At 49.9% G+C, this 15,152-nt stretch overlaps 1 protein-coding gene across 1 annotated transcript in view; it reads left to right on the top strand.

The window, feature by feature from the left end:
• Positions 1-15,152, top strand: part of Ltbp2 (latent transforming growth factor beta binding protein 2) — a 94,558-nt gene that overhangs the window by 12,511 nt on the left and 66,895 nt on the right. The window contains exon 3 of the mRNA XM_021178731.2: positions 10,319-10,571. Within this exon, the coding sequence (XP_021034390.2) occupies positions 10,319-10,571 (253 nt within the window). The remainder of the gene's footprint in view (positions 1-10,318; positions 10,572-15,152) is intronic.

Raw genomic sequence — 15,152 nt, 5'->3', positions numbered from 1 at the left:
TTTTTTACTTTGATTTCTAAGGGCAGGATCTCTGTGCTGTTCCTGGCTAACCTGAGACATCCCTGCCTGTTGTCTAACTCCTGTTATCCCTCCCAGAATCCCAGGGGACTGGGGATGGGGTCCAGGGCGAGCATTTGCTCCCGACTCCTTGGTCCAGAGCCTCTGCATTGTGTGGCTGGCACTGAAACACTCTTCCTTCTTGTTCTTATCTCAGTCCTACAAGGGACCTTGTTTATTTTCTGGGCTCCATGTGGCTTCCCTAGTGGTGCCTGCCTGTGTCCACCCATGTCATACCTGCAGAAGGCTCACAAGTAGGAAGGCTCTAACTTTAGACCCAGAATCCCCTATGCAAAACCCTTGTTCCAACCACTTAATAGCATGGTAATGTTAGTCAACTTTATGAGCAATGTAAACCTCAGTTTCCCCATATTCCAGGGATGGTACCCATAATAGTAAGAAGAAGAGGCGATACAGAGAAAGCAGGCCTTGTCTTGTACACTGGCACTAGCCATGTTTACAGACACCCCCAGCCAGACTTCTCCCTTGACTTCCAGGCGCTTGAGTCTGCTGCCTACTCAGCATCTGCTGTGATTGCATCCCTGACTGTTCGTTCATATCTGCAGCCATCTCCTCTGGATGTCTGTAGGCGTCTACTGGCTGCTCTTTCTCTAACCCGTGAATGTGTCAGCTTACCTTCTGTTGTGAGGTCCCCAAATTAGTGGGCCTTCTAGCCTGGGCTCTTAACACTTACCCTGATTCACATAACTTGCCTGGCTTCTGGTATGTGCTTCCTCTTGTCTATAGCAAATGCCACTGTCTCTGGCTCTGCCTCCAGTCACTACCTAGCCTCTGTCATCATTCCAGTCTCTGCATCGTGCCTCCCTCCTCAGAGGAGCGGCCTCCAATCACTCTGCTTATAGCCGTCCCACATCAGTCTCATTTTTTTTTTTTTTCTGGATCTTGGTCCCTTAACTGCTACCTCCATATCTTCACATCCTGATTTTTGTTCTTCTGTTCCTTCCTCTATATGTTCTATCATACCCTCGTGATTAATTTGGAAGTTCCGTGAAGGAATGGACACAGCCTGTCTTCTTTACCATTCTACATAGGTGGTGAGTATTGGATGTACAACCATGCTCTAGAAAAGGACACAGCGGGCCGACGTTAATGGCTCCTGCATCCACAAGGTTAGGATTCAGTGATGGGAAGGTATCACTTGCCTCCATGCACTGCCATGGCCAGGAGGTACCAAGAGCAGATGGCTACCTGTCAATCATTGACAGCAAGCAAAAGTCAGTCTTGTTGCTGCTTTCCAAGAGGAGGCTCATCACAGGCTCCGCGCTCTGATGGCGCTTGTTCTGGTCATTATTCTCCTCCCTAGAGGCCCTGCTGAGACTGAAGTCACCAAAGCCCTGGTTTTCCTCAACCAAGTCAAGGTTGAGGGATGAATAGACCCCAAAGTCTCCTGTGTGCCTTCTGTGGCTGATGGGAACTGGGGCAGCTTTCTACCCCAGTCCCTGGCCCTCAGCCTCCAAGTGGGCCAGCATCTCAGCATTTGTTAAAGCAATTAACAGGGCCGTCCAGGCCTAGAGGCTGGGGCCAAAGTCTGACTCACACCTTCCCTTCCTCCCCTCCGGCCGCCAAACGGTAGAGGCCCACTTGGCCTGCCAGACAGCGTCTGCAGGGTGTGTGCAAGGGGCCAAAAATGGCATCTTTCTCTCATTAGAGGCTTTTATGTGAATACAACTGCTATTTTGGAGTCTAGTGCTTGGCGGGTCTCTGAGCCCCAGTGCTGTTTGCAGCAGTTCAGAGAGCAGCGGCCTAGCCCAGCTGTGGTGTGAGCAGGGGCAAGGCTCTGGAGCCTGTGGCCCTGACTTCTCTATAGCCTGGGGAGATCAGGCCCAAGATTCTGACAGATTATGTCCTCCTCCTAGGGCTTAGGTGGAAAGGGTGAGCCATAGAAGGTTCTGAGAGTTGTGTGAGTCAAAGATTCTTAGGGTCTCTGCCTTTAGACGCAAGGTGTTGCCCTCAACTCCATAAACACATTCCAAAGGAGAGGTGCCCAGGCAAGTGCTGTGAATGGCTGGAAAGTCTTCAGGGTGAGAACGAATTTAGTAGCGCAGAGGACAGGTTGTTAGAGACCCTGGAAGCAGAAAACAGGAAAAGCTGAGAGCTTGGCTGTGGGGGAGCTTTACCTTAAAGCCAGTGCCTCAGCTCACAGGTTGTAGAGAGAAGGCGGGGTGGGGGGGGGTCTCTGGGATCCAGAAGAGAGAAATGATGGCAAGAACTTTTATCTGGGGAGGTGGGGGTGTGAAGAGGGGGTTGTCTACGGTTGTACATACGCCTGCACATTAGCCTAAGCCTGGCTGATGGGAATGGGGTGTGGCTAAGACGTTCAAACCCCTACCCACTGCTGTCCTAAGCTTTGTGCTGTCCGCTAGACCGGTCAGTATGACGGGAATGTGGTATGTTTTGCCGTCCAATATGGTCACCACAAGCCACAGGTGACTAGTAAACACTTGCCATGTGGCTAGCGAGAACGAGGAGCTGAGTTTTAAACTTTATTACATCTCAATTCAAGCCGTTTGCACTTAAATAACCGCATACAGCTCCCGGCTACGGTACTGAATTACGCTGGACTGGTGGTTTTAGAGAGAGCGCGCGCAGAAGGTGTCCCCTGGCAGGAGCTGTATGTAAAGAAGGGAACCAGCAGCCTGTTTGCTGAGCAAGCATGAAGGTGGAGTGAAGTGTCTCAGAGAGGCGAGAAGCACCCAAGGTCTCACAGTCAGAGGTGGCTGAGCTGGCGCAAATCATAGCCGTCTGACCCCCAACTTCCTGACATTTCTACTAACAAGATCACCCAGGACCAGAGGAAGCTAGCGTCTGTTTATACTGTGAGAGCTGTTTCTAGAACCTTCCCCCAGGTCTGCTCTTTCTGAGATTGGTCTTCTTCCAAAAATAGGTGTTTTGTGTGGTAAGAGAATATGTCTTCGCCCAACTTTTGGAGCAGAATGGAGGTACTAGGGGCACAGCCAAAAAGGTGGGGTGTCCAGGAATAATGTTTCCATCCATTTCCTGCTTTCAAAGCAATTTCAGGAGAGTTTGTTTCCTTCCCTCTTTTGGCATCCTGCTAACTCTGTAGAGAGCTGAACTCTCCACGTACCTAATGTTGAGTGGAGAAGGGAGGGCCAGGGGAAGGTGGAAAAGGCAGGGTTCCAGAAGAGTCCAAATTATGAATGGCTGGAGAAGAAACAGCCTCTGGCTACACAAGTGCTGCCCTGTGAGGAGAGGTTTGATGTGCTCCTTCTAGTGAATCAAGCTCAGAGGGTGGAGGCAGGCCTGTGCTGGTAACTCTCTACCAGTAACTAACCAGAGAACCACTAGAGTCTTAGAACCTACATGGGGTTAGTTTCTCCAATGCAAATTGTAATCTCTCCACAACAAGCAAAATCAGATGTTTGAGCTGGGTATAAAAGTCCACAGCCAGGGTTGGAGAGATGGCTCAGCGGTTAAGGGCACTGACTGCCCTTCTTCCAGAGGTCCTCAGTTCAATTCCCAGCAACTACATGGTGGCTCAAAAACCATTTGTTTGTTTGTTTGTTTGTTTGTTTGTTTGTTTTTGAGACAGGGTTTCTCTATGTAGCCCTGGCTGTCCTGGAACTCACTCTGTAGACCAGGATGGCCTTGAACTCAGAAATCCACCTGCCTCTGCCTCCCAAGTGCTGGGATTAAAGGCGTGCACCACCACCGCCCAGCTCAAAAACCATTTGTAATGGGATCTAATGCCCTCTTCTGGCTTGTCTGATGATAGCTACAGTGTACATATATGTTAAAGTCCACAACCAGACAGTGGTGGCACACACCTTTAATCCCAGCATTTGGGAGGCAGAGGCAGGAGGATCTCTGTGAGTTTGAGGCCAACCTGGTCTACAGAGTAAGTTCCAGGACAGCCAGGGCTAAACAGTGAAATCCTGTCTGGAAATACAAAAACAAAACAAAACAAAACAACAGCAGCAGTAGCAGCAGCAGCAGCAGCAGCACAAGTCTACCAAGGTTGGGGTTTCTCTCTTCAGCAGTCTCAGCCCTGTCTGGAGCTGTTTGTCCATAGGTGCTTAGCATTTTACCTTTTGCTACTTGTAAAAAGCCCCTGCTACAAGCCAGGGGTTCTGAGCTGGCCTTTTGCTTTTGAAATCTGTGCTCATTTATTTCCCACTGTTCTCCTTTGAACACAGCCATTGCTCCCAGCTCTCATGGTGTCACTAGATTCCATGCATTGGTACAATATCAAAAAGGCCTGCAAGATGGCCCAGATGGTAAAGGCACTTGCCACACAAGCCTGATGACCCCAGTTTGTTTTCCAGAGCCCAATAAAGACAGAAGAGAAGTGACTCTGCAAAGGTGTCCTTTGACTTCCATACTTGCTTCCCCACCATCCCATATACATGCACACTGAACATAAATAAAAATAGAAACGAAAGAGCTGCATTAATGACCAGATTTTCATTTTTTCCAAATGGAGGAAATTGGGGGAATTAAAAAAGAATTGCCGAGCGGGGCGTGGTGGCGCACGCCTTTAATCCCAGCACTCGGGAGGCAGAGGCAGGCAGATTTCTGAGTTCGAGGCCAGCCTGGTCTACAAAGTGAGTGCCAGGGCTATACAGAGAAACCCTGTCTCGAAAAACCAAAAAAAAAAAAAAAAAAAAAAAAAAAAAAAAAAAAAAAAAAAAAAAAAAAAAAAAAAAAAAAAAAAAAAGAATTGCCATATACTACCACCTTTAATTATAGACACCATTTTAGAGGCCGGGGCAATGACTTCAGGATAGAGTGCCAGCTGTGTAACATGAGGACCAGAGCTTAGTGTCCAGCACCAGCATAAATGCACGATGCTCTGACAGCCTGCATGCAAGCCCATGCGTCAGACAGGTGACTGGGCTAGCTGGAACACGATGGTGAGGTAGCCTAGCCACATGGTGAACTCTAGGTTTTAGTGGTGAGAACCCCTGCTTCATTCTAAGGTGGAATGTGATCAAGGAAAACACGCATTGTCATCCTCTGGCCTCCACATGCACATACCAGAACATACATGTGCACTCACCCACATGTGAACACACACATACATGCCAAAAGAAAATTTAAAAGAGCACACACACACACACACACACACAGTAAAAACTGTCATAACTTTCCTTTCCTTAGCTAGGCAATTGAGGCCACCATAGTGGTTCATTTTGGGTGCCTTTGTAGAAGAGAGAAAAAGGAGTTCATGATCCAGTCTCATAATACATGTGATTGGCTCAGAACAAACCAGACACTGCAGTCTGGTGATATATACAAAACAGGCTGATGAGATCTGGTCCGAAGCTCAGACCCTCCCTCAGCCAGCTGGGAACGGTCATCTTCCCAGGAAGGTGTTTATCTATCAACACAGCTGGCTGCTCTGGACGTCGTATGACTTTCTTTCATCTGTGATGATATAATAGACAGAGGAGATGATGTATCCAGTTTCCCTTCTGATTTCCCACTCCCCGTGAGCTGTTCATTGGACCAATCAAACACCTACACAGTTGAGAAAAGCCCTTCCACCAGGTGGGGCTTCCTCAGTAGCCTGCTCACATTTAGCTCTGTATCCTCCATGGTGTTGTCAAGACAGCCTTGGCGAAGAAGGCAGAACCAGAACTGAGTGGTGGAAAGAGATGCAGGGGCTTAGCTTGCCAGGCTGGGCGTCTCAGATTGGCAGAGAGTGAAAGATGTTATCGTTTACACCAAGGGTGGGTTGGGTCACCCTTGGGACGCAGAGCAGGAAGGGAGCGTAGAAGCTAAGCATCAAAAGCCACCTTTGAGGCAGGGGTCAGAGGTTGAGCTGCAAGACCCTCCTCTCATGCATACCAGGCTTTGGGTCTCTGCTGGATGGAAGGGGTGGGTCCACATAACTTCTCCATTCCTTAAGCAAAAACCAGACTCAAGATGCGCCCAGGGCGTGTCTGCCTTCCTCAGTGTTTGTCTGCTGAGCTGGCCCTAGCAGATAGTGTCTGTGGCTGAGATGGTGCTGGGGTGGGCCTGGGCAGGTGCTCATGTGGTAGCTAGTTATATTTGGACCGACGGACGATGGCTAGGCATTGGCCAAAATCTTGTGCTTGGCAGTTTTTGCTTGGGAAAGGGTTTGACTTACAATTCTCTGGAATTATCTGCTTACGTGGGGATCAGGGACCTGAAAGAAAGGGACACTGAGGCACCAAAGAAGATACCCTCACCTTAGGATCTAGCTCGTGGTCAGAATCCTTCAGTTGTTGTTTGAATAGGATTGATCCCCTCCATAGATTCATTTCTTTGAGTGCTCAGCCATCGGGAGTGGCGCTATTAGGAGGTGTGGCCTTATTGAGGGAGGTTTGGTCCTGTTGGAGGAAGTGCTTCACTGTGTAGGCGGGCTTTGAGGTCTCCTGGTACTCAGGCTCCACCCAGTGAGAAAGAGCACCTCCTCCTGGCTGACTGCAGAAGACAGTCTCCTCCTTTCTGTCTGTGGATCAAGATGTAGAACTCTCAGCTCCTTCTCCAGCACCCTTCTCCTGCAGCTGCCAAGCTTCCTGCCATGATGATAATGGACTGAACTTGTGAAACTGTAAGCCAGCCCCAATTAAATGCTTATGTTTATAAGAGTTACCTTGGTCCTGGTGTCTCTACACAGCAATAAAACCCAAACTAAGACACTCTCCTTACTACCCACTGATTGGGCAGCCTGGCCCTCGAATACCCTTGCTGGGCAGGATTTCCAACCATCTCATCCTGTGAACAACTGGTCAGCATCACTTACTTCAGGAAACTTCCCCTAACTGTCACTCTATCCTGCCTGAGTAATAGGCTCTGGCCAACATCACGCTTGTTGTGTGGACCTGTGTGTCCTTTCTGCACAAGTACATGAGAGACATTTCTATCATAGTTCAGACCTTGTGAGTGCTCTAAGAATACTTATCAAAGCAGGTGCATGAGCTGGCTGGCACACATCTTCCCTCATAATTTGAATTTTACCATGTGACTTTAGAAGGGCAAACAGGCCTGGAGCCTTCATCACCTACCAGGGCCAACCTGGGACAACCTGGAATGTGTAGTATTCCCAGGCCTGGGTTTCCAATGGTGCCTTTGGTGCATAGTTTGAAACCAACAGATTCTGTTGTCTTGTCCAAGACTGGACTCAGAGATGGTAGGAAAGAGTCGCACAAGTCATGCTGGGAGTTGGTGGGGAAGCATAAGGATGGGCTATTTGGGCAAAGATTTGAGTGCAGGCTCCATTATCTAGCTAGGTGACCTTAGGCAAGTCTCTTTATCTGCCTGACTTTCAGAGGCGTTGTGGGGAAGATAGGAATGATAAGCATTTCTGCTAAAGAGGACTGCAGAGAGGATTAAATGAGATTGTGACTATATCGGCACCCACTGGAGAGTAGCTGAAGAAAGATAATGTGACTGTGCTTTGTATGCTAGGAGCTCAACTGATCGCACTCCTAAGGGCCCACTGTACAAGTGGGGACAGAGAGGCACAACACGAAAACCCATCCACTGGATGCAGCAGTCACTGAAAGATGGGTCACCAGGGCAGGAGAGGTGACTCTGAGGGTCAAGTGGCACTCAGGCAAGCGGCCAGGTTAGGAAGCCAGAAAGCAGGTTCAGCCAGAGTGGACTGACTTGCAGTGTTGTTAGCGAGGTCAGAGCTGGGAGGTCTTTAGTTGCTAGTGTGTGCTTGTCTTCTAAGGACACTGAGGGGTCCCAAGAAGGAAAAACATGTGCTGGAGCTTTGGAGAGTGTGTTAGCCAGAGTTCATTAGAGTAGCAGTTATTAACCTGTGGGTTGAGACTCCTTTGGGAGGTTTGCATATTAGCTATCCTGCATATCAGATATTTACATTATGATACATAACAGTAGCAAATTACAGTTATGAGGTAGTAGCAAAATAATTTTGTTGTCGGGGGTCACCACACATGAGGAGCTATGTTAAAGGGTTGCAGATTTGGAAGGCTGAGGACTGCTGCCCTAGAAGAACAGAATGAGTGTGTATTGAGCGGATTTATTAAATTAGCTTTCAGGATACTGGCTGGGTAGTCCAACAATAGCTGTCTTCACACTGGAGAGAATGACAGCCCAGAAGCTGCTCAATCTGTGAGACAGGGTGCCTCAGTGGTCCCCATTTGGCAGTGAAGGTCTAGAGGATTCTTGGGGAAGCACTGGTCTTCAGTCCACACTGGGCTTTGATGTCAGTGGAAGCAGCCTCAGAGTTCAGGAGCTCATGGCACAAACTGCATCGATGACCCCTGCCAGCATGACAGGACAACAGGAAGGCGAGCAGGCAAAACCCAAAACATACACACACACACACACACACACACATACACACACAGAGGCTCCACTTTCTCATATCCGGCTGCCACCGGAAGATCATCCCACGTGGAGAGTCTTCCTGGTTCAAAGAACTTGGCCAAGAAAATGCCTTAAGAATGCGCCCAGGAGCGTATTTCCCTCTAACCCCGGGAGGGGACTTACCTATCTGGCAGTCGAGCTGACAACCAAGATTAAGCATTGCCGAGTTCCATCTAAAATGGCCGGTGGTTAGAATGTGGAATTTTTCTCCGAAAGATTTCCCACAAACCCCACCCCGCAGGCATGTAGGGGTTTCTGATGGTTTCGAAATCACTTAACAACTGGGGCTCTCTGTTTCCTCTGTGACCTTGAATGGCCTTGGTTACTCTCGCTCTTCACCCGCACTAGCCTATGGCCTCCCTGGACTCATTCATCTTCCCCTCAGCATGCTTCATAGCTTTTAGCCTCCAGGAGGCTGTGCTTGCCTCTGGAAGGCCACTCAGAGCTTTCTAGTCCACTCCCTCTGGACTGCTCCTCCCTCTTCAGTGAAGTGTTGGACTACTTCATCTGAATGGCTTGGCGCCCCATGTCTTCTTTCTGTCCTGTGGCCTGTTGTTTTCTTGCTTCCTGTTAGTCTCCCTCATGTGTGCAAACTGCATATGAGAGATGACTTCAGTCTTTTGTGGTGGAGCCCTCGGAAGGGCTCAACAACTACTTACTAAGGGAATGAGAGGCAGGTGGGTGAGGCCTTGCTTTAGACTACCCAGAATGACCTAGGCCATGGTCAACCCCTGTTCTCCACGGAGGTCCAGGAAGGAAGAGGCCTGGCCTTACATCCCAGTGTGGGCCTCTGTGGGGATTTAGGTGGCGGCAGATTACTGCCATGTCTCTGGATTTGATAGGATGGTAAAGGCCAGAGAAGACAAAAGCCATGCATGGGAGGACTGGTGGCCGCTTGTGGTGGAGGCTCACGACAGTGGTGACTGCTCATGGTGGAGGCTTCCACCACAGCAGTGGTTCTCAGCCTTCCTAATGCTGTGGCTTTTTGATACAGTTCCTCATGTTGTGCTGACCACAACTATAAACTATCTTGTTGCTACTTCATAACTGCAATTTTGATACTGCTATGAATCATAATGAAGACATTTATATTTTCCAATGGTCTTAGTGACCTCTGTGAAAGGATCGGTAACTCCCAAAGGGGTCGAGGCCCGTAGGCTGAGAGAACCCACTTAGAGGAAGCCAGTTTCTGCTTCCACTCTGTTTCCAAGACAGATTAGGACCTGCTGAGCAGAGTCATCCCATTACCCACACCAGAATTCTATCTTGCTGAGCCAGGGATGAGAAGCAGGGGCTATCAGAGGATACAGACAGAAGTGTGTGTGTTATCTTGAGAGGCCCTTATATTTTCCCAGTCTCCTCAGCCCACCCTTGGTATTCACCAGAAAATAGGTCTAGGCTGTATAGCTCATAAGTGACACAAACTACTGGCTCTTAGGGTAATGTTGAACCTTTCCCATAAAGATTTCATTCATTCATTCATTCATTCACTCAGTGTTTATTGATAATCTACTCAGGAACAATTTTTATTTTGAAGCTCTGAAACTACCAGAGGATACAAAATAAAATGTCTGTAATTGGCGTTTCTATAACCAATAGGAGTGGACATATAAGCCTAAATGGGATACCAGGTAGTTCTTTCCTTTCTGGTTTGTCCTTCTGATGGTGTGGTAAGAGCCCACGCCACAACTCTTGTTCAAAACTCAAAGACATACGCATCCTGGAGACCTGTGGGTAGCAGGGAGAGAAACGGTCATAGAAGCCTCCTGAGGGTAGGTGGTGGGCTTCCCATGTCCGTGAGGGGCTGGGCGAGGTCCTCTCCCTAGGGTAGACGCCTCTAGTGTGTAGTCGGTTGGTGGCTCATGGCCTCACAGGACTTGGCCCTGCGGTCATTGCTCTCTTCCTGTTTCTACAGCTGTGTGTCAGCCTCCCTGTCAGAACCGGGGCTCCTGCAGCAGGCCCCAGGTCTGCATCTGCCGTTCTGGCTTCCGTGGCTCGCGCTGTGAGGAGGTCATCCCTGAGGAGGAATTTGACCCTCAGAATGCCAGGCCTGTGCCCAGACGCTCAGTGGAGGGAGTACCCGGTCCTCACAGAAGCAGCGAGGCCAGAGGAAATCTAGTGACCAGAATACAGCCGCTGGCACCACCACCATCACCACCTCAATCTCGGTGAGTCTCTTCCTGGGGGTGGGGAGGGTGCTGTGGGGCAGGTGCTCATCAGGAAGGAAGGCTAACCCCTGTGTCACAGGTCTGTAAGGACTGCAGCATCCGGAGCACAAGTACCAGTTCTCTGTAAACCCCACTTTATCCTTATCCTTGTCACAGCTCCTCCAACCTCTCTCACTCACCCTCCTCCCCAGTGTTCTCTGTGATGTTGATATGGTCCTTCACCACACATACACACAGAGAGAGACACACACGTGCACATACACACACATACAGACACACACACACACAGATACACAAGGACATACACACACAGACACACACACACTCACACACATGCACACACACAGACACACACATAGAGACACATACACACAGATACACATGGGCATACACACACACACTCACACACATGCACACACACAGACACACACATAGAGACACATACACACAGATACACATGGGCATACACACACACACTCACACACATGCACACACACAGACACACACATAGAGACACATACACACAGATACACATGGGCATACACACACACACTCACACACATGCACACACAGACACACAGAGGCACACATAGACACACACACACATACAGACACAGACACACACAGGCACACATAGAGATGTACGCACGCATAAACACATAAGACGGAGACAGAGAGAGAGAGAGCCCATTCTGTCCACTTGCCACCAAGCTTCTCTTCTTAGAGGGAGGAGGAGGTTCCTGTGGAAAAAGTGAATAGTATAAAATGAGCGAGGGGAGGGGCAGACAGCCATCCCTGCCCTGCCTGCCCCCCTGCCCCCAACTCTGACTAGACTTTTTTTCTTGCTTAGGATGGGAAGTCTGAACTTGGTAAACTGGTCTCCTTCTCTGAGCTTTTTAGGTTGGTTTTCCCATTCGCATCCACTTAGGGAATTCTTTCTGAAATGTTGCAGCCGACCTTGTCCTGCTGAACCAAGGGGAAAACCGATTTGTCCTCTCTGAGCCAAGAGAACCAGGGGGAGGCTAATGTTGAGGTCAGGTCCTTAGCAGGAAAGGTGGAGAGAGAGCTGCTGAGTAGCAGGGAAAGGAGGAGACACCCAGCAAGTCTGACTTCATGAGCAGCAAGCAGGCTACTCGAAGGTAGCAAGGTTCTGGGGTCTTGAGCACCCAGACAATAGAGAAGGCCTGGGATTGGCTATGAGCTGGTGGGTGGGGCCTGGCCCTTGCACTGATTGCTATAGGCTGTGAGTGGCAAGCAGATAGGCCTAAGTGAAGGCATAGGCATGGTGCCAGCTTGAGAGCCACGTTGCCCTCTGTAGAGCTTTTCACTCTTCCTCCAGTTAGGCCACTCCTCAAACCAGGAACACTCTGAGAGTAAAGGCACATTGTCCCTAACATCTCACACCATGGCTGACACACTATAGGTGCTCCATCAATCTGTAAAGGAGGTGAGTCTTAAGTTGTGTATGGTTTATAACCTAGGGATATTGCCCATGGTGCAGTAGCTATCAGAGGCCAAGGTCCTGGGTGAGGTCTTCAGCCCAGAGTGGAGTCATCCTCCCCAGTTCTCACAGGCTCTCAGGCCAGAGGCTACTGTGATGTCCTTAGCTTACTGCAGTGTCTAGGCTGGTCCCATCACGTTCTGCCCCGAGGCCGCCATGCATGAAATCTGGGAAAGAATAAGGACCCACTGTCGGCTGCTGTCCACCCAGCTGTGTTTTGCTTTGAGAAGCCAAACCCTGCATGCCTGGTAGTGCTAAACATTTCCTGTGAGCCCGGCCAGGTTTCCCAAGCAGTTGCTGGCCTCTGTCCTGATAGTGGTTTTTGGACAGGCCATGTCTGACCAGACAAAGCAGTGACATGACAGAGAGGACATTCTAGGACAGGGAAGGAGGGGGAGATGTCTGGGGAGAAAGCACTGCAGGGATTGTGATGGCTAAAGCTCTTTCAGAAGCACACTGGGCAGGAAGAGGCTAGGATGCTAGTACCAGAGGAAGCTGGGGGAGGGGCGTGGAGAGTCCCGGCAGCAGGCAGGATGCTCACGGAGGCCAATGTGCCTTGATGTCTTTGGCCACAAGGCCTGGAGAACCTCTGCTAGCTTCAGGCTTCTGCTCTAAAACTGGGCAGAAGGCCTGCTCACCTACAAAGCAACTGAACAAGTGCTTCGGGAGTCAAGGCTGGTTGCAGGAGGCAGGTGGGCTGTGGGGAACTGCTTTAGACAAGGATCTAACCTTGAACTTGTCAATGCGCAGTGTCCGACACACAGTCTAGAGGGAACATCTCTTCTGTGGTCCCAGGTGATATTAGCTCAGGCTGCTGGTCTGTGGGCCACGGTTTAGAATCACCGCTTAATGCCTGGGTTTTGGATTCACTGAGCTTTGGCTCTTGTTCTGAGTTTACACTCAGCATCTGTGTGACATTAGCACACATCCTAATCTCTCTGAGCCAGTAGCCTCCGTCTGTCTAATGGGATTACCAGAAGGATGAAATGAGATCTGCTAAGTAGGATACTTGGCATGGTGTGGTATCTAATTCTAGTGGTTAGTATGTTAGCCATCAGTGGGCAGGTTCTTTTTGCCATGAGGATTTAGGTAAAGAACAGGAAAGTGGGGGGGGGGGAGAAGGAAAGGGAGGAGGGAGTGGGAGGAGGGAAGAAGAAGCCTCTAGGAGAAGAGAGGAGCCATAAGCACTGTGGCCAGGAGAAACAGGAAGTTATACAGGCACAGGCTGGGGAGGTAGCCAGTCCAGCAGTCAGGAGAGTAGATTAGGGGTGACCCCCCACCCAGTAATTGTCAAAGCCAAATAAAATTACCANGGGGGGGGGGGAGAAGGAAAGGGAGGAGGGAGTGGGGGTGAGACTCATATAGACTTGTTCTGGAAGAAAATAAGGGCTCAGATTCAGCAGCCCAAAGGGGTACAACAAACAGCTCCACTAGGGGTAACTTTAGCTGACTTGGGGGTAAGGTATTTACAGTAGGACCAGTGTTACCACCTACACAGGAGAAGCCAAATCAGTGGGAAGGTTTTCTTTTCCCAGGTATAACTACTTACTGCTCTGAAGAACCCCTCTCTCGCTCAAACCTCAGCTGAGAACATCCTTTCCCTCCCATGTCCCCTTGCTGGGGGCAGTTCTGGAACCGTAGAAAGGCCACCTAAGGAAGTGCTTTGTCCCCTCCCTCTCCCCTCCCTTCCCCACTACCCTAGCATATCTCTGGCCAGAAGAGACACCTAGAGTGACCAGGCTGAGTTGTACCTCCTGCGGCCTAATGCAGCCAATGTGTGATTCTAGATTTAGCTTCTTCCTAGGAGAGGTGAGAAGGGAGGGCTCTGTTTCCCGTTTCAAAACGTACAAATAGTTCAAGATAGTTTTCTCCAGAGAGACTTCCCAAAAAGATTTCTGGGCTTTTGTAGAGTTAGCATATAACCCAGCTAACAAAGATACCTGAGACTTACAGTGTCTAGGCTCTGGGCAGGGTAGGGCTGGCCTTGGGATGCACTTGTGTAAATGATAAAAAGACTGGGCTCGTTAGATGGTGCACATCTTAAATCCCAGCACCTGGGAGGCAGAGGCAGGTGGATCTCGGTGAGTTCCAGGACAGCCAGAATGCCAGTAACCCCAGATGTAGCCCAGGGCATGCAATCCAGCTTTGAGCACAGGGCTAGGAGATCAGGGAACAGCTTTGAGGAAGGTAGAGACCAGTGTGCCTTCCCTCTCCTGTGTGGGAGAGCCAGTGGATCTCCTCCTTCTGCTATGCTTGGCCCAGAGCAGACATATCTGGGTTGCTGAGGCAAGCCTCAGCTCACTCAGGAGGGCAGGGGGCCAGGGGTCCTCTAGAATCCCACTGCTCCATTCAGGAAAGCATCTAGTCAGGGTTCACTTCCCATAACCCCCTCTTCCTTTCCCCTGCCTGTAAGTCCGAATGAGGATATCTGGTCCAAAGAGACCCCCAAATCTCTGATGGAATCTGGGCATTTCTCTTTTCTAAAGACCTCTCTGAGCTGAGAATGGTCAGGCCCCCAGCTTTGGTTTTAGAACAGAACTACACAAAGTTCTCCATCACTATGACAAGATAGATACCTGCCGGAGTTAACGAATGAGAAGAAATGGTTTACTTTTGACTCATAGTTTTGAAAGTTCTAGTCCAAGACTGAGCAGACCCACTGCTTCAGACCTCTGATTGCCAAGCCAGAGAGAATGTGTGGAGAAGTGAGATGCTCACTTCATGGCTAAGAAGCAAGAGATGAAGAGGAAGATACCATGGTCCCAAATCCCCTTTGAGGGGATAGCCCCTCCTACCAGTGACCAAAGGACCTCCCACTAGCTCCCTCCTCACCTCCCACTAGCCATCTCCCCTTTCCTAAAATTTCTACCAACTCCAAATTGCACCAACCCGGAGATCAAGCCTCAAACTGTAGGGAGACAGTTCAGATGCAAACTACAAGGACTCCTCCTGGCCCAGCCCCAGCCCCAGCCCCAGCCCCAGCCCCAGCCCCAGCCCCAGCCCCAGCCTCAGCCCCAGGCCCAGCCCCAGCCCCAGCCCCAGCCCCAGCCCTTTATGAATGCTGAGTTGAGCTATTGGCC

This window comes from Mus caroli, chromosome 12 (assembly GCF_900094665.2).
Source record: "Mus caroli chromosome 12, CAROLI_EIJ_v1.1, whole genome shotgun sequence".
NCBI lineage: Eukaryota > Metazoa > Chordata > Mammalia > Rodentia > Muridae > Mus > Mus caroli.
This window is presented reverse-complemented; position numbering and strand designations above follow the sequence as displayed.